Here is an 8,027-nt window from a genome sequence, read left to right as displayed (position 1 = left end):
ACGGATTGTGTCAGGTGAGCCAGCTATATCCAAGAACAACAAAACAAGATGAATCCAAAGGGGTAACATAAAACATATTGGAGGTAACTACACCAGATGAAAATTGGACAGGGAGGTCTATGGCTTCAGAAATATTGTTATTACAAGTACCATCAAATAAATGAAGTGGAAGCGGAGGGATTCTTTATGTAGGGATTTTATATTTTCGGACAAAATTTGTATCTATAAAACAATGAGAGGAACCACAATCTACAAGAGATGGAAATTTGGAAATACTGGGATACATCAGAATCGTGATATATGGACAGAGTGAAGTCGGATCGGAAACAGAGACAGCGTTAAGACGTAACTCCTTTGTATGGGTTGAGATAACGTGACCCCCATCCCATATGGAGTCAGGAGGGTCGTGGACTATTTTTTCACCTCGGATAAGGCTTCCGGTTTGGCTTCTGGAGTGACTGTAGCAGCGCAGCCTTTGGCAGTGCATGAAGTCGATTTGTTGCAGTCCTGGGCAGTGTGTCCGGGTCCACCACAGAATAAGCAGAGCTTCTTATCTAAACGCCTCTGGTGTTCCTTGGAAGTTAGTTTTCCATCCTTACCCAACTTGGAGGTAAGGTCCGGGGCCCTTGAAGCGGACGAGGTAGAGGACGTAGTGGGTTTTCCGGGTTTATGTCCAGAATTCTGATTTCTGGATTTGTTACTTCCAGATCCAGACGAGTGGGAGCTGGTCTGGTCAGAGGCTGACTGCTTAGGAGGAGTGGATGAGGAGGGTTTGGTTTTGTGGGAGATCTCTCCCTTGTGTTCCCAATAATGGGCATCTATGGTTTGTGTGAGGATCTTGTATTCCGGGAGGGTAGCGGGTTTTCCCATGCGGCTGATTTCGTCTTTGATATGAGCCGGAAGTCCATTATAGAATTGTCGGCGTAGGGCTCCATCGCCCCATCCACGGACTTGTGAGGCAAGCTGCTGGAACTCAACAATGTACTTATTGATGCACTGTCCATCGTGCATATTGAGTTGCTCGAGCTGCATTTCTGCGTCTCTGGAGGGGTCATGAGGTCCGAAATTGGTCTGGAGTTCAAGCATGAACTCGGAATAGTCATCCATCCAGTCTGGATGATCAGTATTCTCGTTGGAAAGGAGGTCCAGTTCAAACCATTCATGGGCCATGCCTTTGAGATAGGATTGGGTGAAGTTGACCTTAGACCTTCTGGTACAGAAAGCATTGGGTTTGCTTTGGAAATTGAGTTCACACTGGACAAAAAATGCTCGCAGTTTCTGGGGCTCGGTGCCATCAAAGACATCCGGCTCACAGACTTTGACCTTTGGGTCTTTGGAAAGGGTGGTGTGATGATTGTTTTGGGTGAGGTTGTTGATAGCTCTGGATAGGAGTACCATGACGCGGTCCTGCAGATTCAGGCCATCATTTTCATCATCATCATCATCATCATCATCCAGATCATTGTCTGGATTTCCACCATTCCCATCTGGCGGATTTCCGCCAGGGGTATCATCATCATTATCATCATTGTCATTGTCGTCCAGATCTCCTTTGCCCAGAGGAGCTAAGGCTGGGGTCCATGTAGGGGTTTCTGGATGTTGACAACTCAGGAGTTCTGAGATGCTTCCAGCAGTAGCACGCTGGCTAACACGACACTGAGAGAAGCTATTGAATGTTTCGATGATAGGGGTAGAATCCTGGTGGGTGGAAACTAGTCCGGCCGCTTGGAGAGGGTTTGTTGTTTTGGTAGGAGCCATGATAGATGTAAGTATACTCGGAAAGGTGTGAGTTTGAATATACTGTTAAGGTCATGTGCTCAAGGGGGTCGGATCACAAGGGCTTGGCCTCAGCTTGTATGCTGTGCCCCTTTCCCGAGTATGTGCCCTTAATTTCCAGGGGCTAGAACAGTCATCCAGAGTTTCTGGGATTTGACTAGGGCAGATAATGGACATCCAGATCTGAAACATGAGATAAATCCGATGGACGTCCGGATGTTACCTGGGCAAGCGGATAAGACTAATCTGGACGAAGTCCAGACTAGAAACTAACAGAGGATGGACTACCCTGAGGTAGAGTTGGAAATGTAGTCTAGGATGCAATCCTAAGACTCGGAATATGACAAGAGACTTATCTCGAGTCCAGAGGAGGACACAGGAATGAGCAGGAACTAAGATGATATTTGAACTGGAGTATTTCCGAGAGTTACAGGAGTTTTATATACTGTAGGTAACATATAGGAATCAGTCAGCAAACATAAAGGCTATGTACAAAGCATATGCAAAGTCTATTAGTAAGTAGGACGGATCACAAATAATGAACACCAGAAATGAAATGTATGTAACGGATCAATAATCAAAAGGGAAACATGGTTAACCAGAGTCTGGAGACAGGGGCAGTCTAAATGGAGTTGGGCGCTGATATAGGGTTTGGATTCCAGAAGGGAGATAAAGATAGATCAGATCATTTGAGATCCGGATCTCGGATCTGGATATCTGGAGAAGTGGATTTAGAGTTGAGAGTCCGGAATGGCATATGACACAAAGTCTATTAGTAAGTAGGACAGATCACAAATAATGCATATCGGAAATGAAATGTATGTAATGGATCAATAATCAAAAGGGAAACATAGTTAACTGGAGTCCAGAGACAGGGGAAGTCTAAATGGGGTTGGGCACTGATATAGAGTTTAGATTCCGGAAGGAAGATAAAGATAGAACAGATCACTGGAGATCCAGATCTCAGATCTGGATGTCTGAAGAAGTGGATTTGGAGTTGAGGGTCTGGAATGGCATATGACAAACAGCATGAGCCTTCTTGAGCAACCTCTTTTGAGCCCCCAGCTGAAGGAAATTCTATATGTAAGTTCCTGTCATGTTCTTCTTGTACATAAACCAAGAGTTGAGGTGTGACAAGGACATGTGCAGTGCTTGCTGCAAAGATGTATGGACTGTCCCTAGGGCACCTTCGTTGTTGTTGTTTGTTGTTTTCATGTAAGCCATCTCTCTTTGAGCAGTGGATGACTTATCTATCACTCCACCAGCAGTGAACTTGCCACAAAAGTGGACCCAAGTGTCAAGAGCACTTTCCAAAAATATGACAAGAAGACAACAAAGGTGAGGGTAATTTTTTTGGTCTTGGGCAATTTGCTGGATTGTGTAAAATGCCTCTGGACACTCAAATGACCTACCATCCAGGGTTGCTGTTTCATGAGAGGCGCTTGGACCCAAAACAAGGTCAACATCCACAATGAGACATTGTAGGTGAGCAATGACCTTGGCATGAATGGGCCCCAGGTCCAGTATGTTGGTGGATGAATTTTGGATGGTTCATAGATATGGATGGGTGAGGCATTGGTTATATGATGCCCAGCATGTAATTTCCTCCTCTGTCCTGAGACATGAGAAGCCTCAGAAGACATTCTGCTCCATGTTCGTGTGTGTCTGGCTTTCTTTTTTGAACAGTATGATCTCCAGGAACTGCATGTACCAAGATTTGTGAACAAGATACTCACATGTGGCATCACCATGGCTGTGATAGTGAGTGTTACTTGTGTTGGGCCATTGACTGGTGAACTGTTAAGGTTGTACTCAAAGGGTAACTGGATCTGAAGGGCTTCGGCCTCAGCTCGTGCACTGTGCCCCTTACCCGAGTATTGCCCCTTATTTCAGGAAGGCAAGCCTAGCACATCCAGAAGGTCGGACGAGTAGCGTAACGGATCCGGATGACTTCTGGATGAGGGATAAGTATCGTATGGCTAATCCAGACAAGTCCAGACTAGAAACTAACAGTAGTGGACTGTTGGGGACAGAGGTGGATACAGATAGACTATAGGAATCAATCCTAAGTCTCGGAGGGTGACGAGAGTAGAGGTACTCAAGTCCGGAGGACAGGAATGAGTAGAACTAAGATGATATTCAAACTAAGGTGCTACAGAGAGTTACAGGAGGTTATATACTATAGGTATCTAACGGAATGATCAATCAGCAGAGTCCGAGGCTATGTACGAAGCATGTGGATAGTCTATTGGTAAGTAAAAACGGATCACAAATCATGAAACAGAAATGAAACATAGGTAGCGGATAAGGGAGCAGGACGGATATACAGATAACTGAAATACCGGAGTTAGGGGGTTACTGAAAGGAGACAAGCACTGGTTGTGGATTCGGATGAGTTGTGGACCGGACTGGACGAGTGGACAGATTGAATGACAAGATGTTGGAGGGGGATAAGATGTGGATAGCATCGGAGATAAGATGTGGATCTGAGATAAGGGTCAGATCTGAGATCCAGATATGCGGATATGACATGAACCCTAACTCTGTCTTGAGATAATATTGAAGGGAGTCGTGTTGGCCCTTTTTGTCATCCTTGTGACAAAATACACTGCCCACAAGATCCAAAGTCTTCTGCCCACCTCCTGTTGACACCTGAACAGCCTGATCTTTGGCTACTGAGGAACCCACTGATGCTGCAGCCACATTGTCCTTATTCATCAATAGGACAGGGCCATCAACACTGTTCTGTTCCCACCATGCTTGCATCCTTGTATTCCCCCCTTTAGCCACATTTAGCTCCTTATGCATGCAATAGCCTGCCCACATGAAAAGATCCATGGCCTCCTTTTTGGCACTTGAGAGGGATGCAAACTCCTTCTCTCCAAAGGTCATGTGCAGTTGATGGATGGCTTTGTTAGAATGGAGCTGCCACTCATCTGGAGAAAGCAAATCCCATTGCTGATAGCTGCCTGCAGTCTCAATGATGTTTTCCATCATTTCTGAAAGTAGATGCACAACATCAGCTGGAGGTAAGCAGGTGAGTGCCTTTTCACCACAAACTTCTCACTCGCATTCTTGTTTCCACTCTGCAAACAGATGAACAAGCTTCTTCTGGTCTTCAGCATGGTCTGTCAACATTCCTTTGACTTTTGGGGCAAAATCCTGAATGTCTGCAGCATTGTGACCCCCCATGACATCATTGTAGGTGGAGTACATTTCAGTAGCTTGATGTTTCCACCCTTGCAACTGAGTCTCACTAGTGTGGTTGACTTCATGCAGAATGCCTGCCAATCAAGTCGCAGTTTGCCCATCTGGCAGAGTAAGAGTGATGTGGTAGGACTGGTAATTGATATTTTTGTGGGTGGTACCATCTCCACTTAATGTAACTCCTGTTTTGCAGGGGTTGGGGTCAAGATCTCTTTGATTCTGAGTCAAATAACTTGCATACCTCTTGCACAAGTGATCTTGTCAACTAGCTGTGTCTCTGCTGCAATACCACCTTCAGTTACCATCCAGCAAATACTGTATTGGCTAGCATCTCCCTCCACCTCAACACCTAATGCCTCTGCTACCACATTGATTGTGGCATTGATGCTCTGAAGAGGTATGTCCAGATTTGTGACCAAGTCTCACACCATCGCATGGGATACATTTGTAAACATGCCTTTCTCCTTGAGAGAAGAGGTGCTGGCAGCTTCAGTGGCAAGGATATTCCATGCCTTCTTGTTTGCATGTGTTTTTGCTGCCAAGGCACATGTGACATGCATTATGAGTGCATGGTTTTGTTTGGTGAGTGACTCGTTTTTGTGGTGCAGGTGGCTGATGCTTTGCATAGCATTATCGAGATGCTCTCATGTCTTCTTGGCTACTGCTGTGATCTCTGCATTTGACAACTGCAATGAGTGCATCTGCATCTGCAGACTTGCAGCAGCACAGTCCTTTCGTGTGGCCCACTTGCACTCACTTCAGTAGCACCTCTCATAGGTAATGGCTTTCTCTTGTTGCATGGTGAGCTCATTTTGTGTCCATGTTACAGGTCTAGGAGTGGTGTTGCCGAAATTTGGGTTATTCTCTTTTTTTGTGTGTCTTTGAGTCTAGGGATATAAGGTGAGCCTTTTGTTTGCTAGATTGTTTCTTTGAGGGATTATAACAGTCACTTGTAATATATCTCTGTGTGATGAGGGCCATTGTGCTTGGCTTGACGTGTCACAACATGTCATGTCACACTTAATCTTAATTAGTCAGCACATATTTGGTGTGCTTCAAGATTGCATGGCCACAGATGATTCAGTCACACTATTGTGGTCAAATTAGTATGAGGGGCTTTTTTTTATATCTCAACTTTGTATTCTCTGAAAAAAATCAGGAAAAAATCTGCATTCTACCCCATTTGAAAATAGGATCACTGTGAAAGCAACACCTTTGCATGTTTTGCCTCATAGAATACAAGTATCATCATATTTAATGTCCATCTGCTTCCAAGGTTTTTTGTTACAATGTGAATGTTAAACACTACCATGCAATATTTCTGCTGGACATTGATTCCAGCTGTAGAGCAGGAATTGGAAATCACAGTTGGAGTTTAAAGTTGGCAGGGTCTTGCCCATCCCCACTTCATGTTTGATCCCTCTAGCGTGAGAAAATTATGTCATCAAGTGAAGATATGGTTAATTTAATTTGGTGACTCATTGAGATACTTTTTTGACTTTCAGTTTGACCAACACAATCTCTATAATTCTGGTACTTGGTGTTTCCTCCTGTTGCTCCAATTACTTCTGCCACTCTTCTATGCATAATATCTATCAATTTGAGGCATTCCTCATCAACAATCTTGCCCCACTCTGCTGCAACTCTCTCCCACAGCTGAAATAACCCCTATTGAGGATCTTGATAGACTGCAAGTGATATCTTGAGTAATTACCAGGGCTGTTTAACAGGGTTGAGGTCTGAGGACTGGACTTGCCATGATAGAACACTGATACCATAGTTTTCATATTCTTCTTTGTCATCTATGACATCTGGGGGAGGGTTGTGGAAGTTTGGACCATGGATCTCTGTCTCATGATAGGATGATAGCTCGGAAGCGTGGAATGTGGGATGAACTTTCCATTGGGGTGGTAGCTGGAGTGTGAATGTGATAGGTGACAGCATGGTGATGATAGGGAAAGGGCTGTATCATTTCAGTGCAAGCTTCTGTGATGGTAGCTGCATGATCAGATTCTTTGCTGATAACCAAACCTTATCTCCTACTTTCCACAGATGATATCTCTGTCTGTGTGTTCATTCTGCCATTCACTGCATAGCAATGTTGTGGCAAGATAACACCTCTTCTCTGGATTTCTGAAGCAGATGAAGTTGTTCTTCTGCAGCAGGTACTGTGAAGTCAGGAAGAGTGTGCAGAAGAGCCCACAGTTTGTATCCCATCATAAGGAAGAATGGAGACGTGTTTTGTGAGTTGTGTTTTTGATGGTTATGGACAAATTTGGCTATAGGAAGATGCTCAACCCAATTCTCAGGGTGATTGCAGCAATAGATGTGAAGATAAGTCTCAAGTTCCTGGTTGAGATGTTCTGTCTGTCCATCTGTCTGGGGGTGATAAGTGGTTGAAGCAGCAATATCATATTTCAGGAGCTTGGCAAGGGCTTTCAAGAACTTTGATATGAATTGTGGACCATGATCAGAAATAACTTTCTCATGCAAGCCAAATTGGTGATAGACATATTTGAAAAACTTCTTGGTGACACCTTCAGAAGTGATGGTTTTTGTGCAGGGGAACAATTGAGTGTTTACCACCTAGGCATATGAGACAGACTAGATATCATAGTGTGCTGCTTCAGTATGCAAATCTTCAGAATTACCCCCTTCATAAGGCCATGGTTGACCATGGCCATAACAGAATCAAAACCTGCACACAGGGGGAGGTCAGTGATGAAGTTGACTGAGACCTGAGTGAATGGTGCAGCAGCAATGGATGGAATGGGTACAAGGGGAGGTGTCATAGGATGAGTATCCAACTTCATTTGCTGACAAAGGGTGCAGCCCTCAACACATTTACAGATATAGGTGCCCATTGAAGGCCACCAAAAATCCTGCTTCAGAAGTTCTTCAGTCTTGAAATGACCAGGATGACTGGCTGAGGCATGGCCATGGCATCATTCTAAAATAAGACACCAACCCACAGGACAGATGTAGGCATGATCTTTAAAATAAAGAATATTGTCCTTTACTGTCCAATTGGCAAGGGCAGATTT

The 8,027-nt window shown here is 44.4% G+C and overlaps 2 protein-coding genes across 2 annotated transcripts; both read right to left on the bottom strand.

Moving 5' to 3' along the window:
• Window positions 1-2,949: 2,949 nt before the first annotated feature.
• Window positions 2,950-3,117, bottom strand: BJ212DRAFT_1208493 (uncharacterized protein; the record flags this gene model as incomplete). Its single annotated transcript, XM_041329185.1, has 1 exon — window positions 2,950-3,117. A coding segment is annotated over one exon (168 nt), but the record flags the coding sequence as incomplete, so codon positions are not given.
• Window positions 3,118-3,355: 238 nt separating this feature from the next.
• BJ212DRAFT_1303991 (uncharacterized protein) lies at window positions 3,356-5,543 on the bottom strand (the record flags this gene model as incomplete). Its single annotated transcript, XM_041333530.1, has 6 exons — window positions 3,356-3,477; window positions 3,513-3,529; window positions 4,313-4,741; window positions 4,844-5,060; window positions 5,225-5,372; window positions 5,412-5,543. The coding sequence occupies 6 exons, from the start codon at window positions 5,541-5,543 to the stop codon at window positions 3,356-3,358; spliced, it is 1,065 nt and encodes a 354-aa protein (XP_041187283.1).
• Between the last annotated feature and the right edge of the window lie 2,484 nt (window positions 5,544-8,027).

The sequence above is a fragment of the Suillus subaureus genome, assembly GCF_016647635.1.
Source record: "Suillus subaureus strain MN1 chromosome Unknown BJ212scaffold_52, whole genome shotgun sequence".
In the NCBI taxonomy this organism is placed as follows: domain Eukaryota; kingdom Fungi; phylum Basidiomycota; class Agaricomycetes; order Boletales; family Suillaceae; genus Suillus; species Suillus subaureus.
The sequence above is the reverse complement of the archived record's forward strand: the minus strand, read 5'-3'. Positions and strand labels throughout refer to the sequence as shown.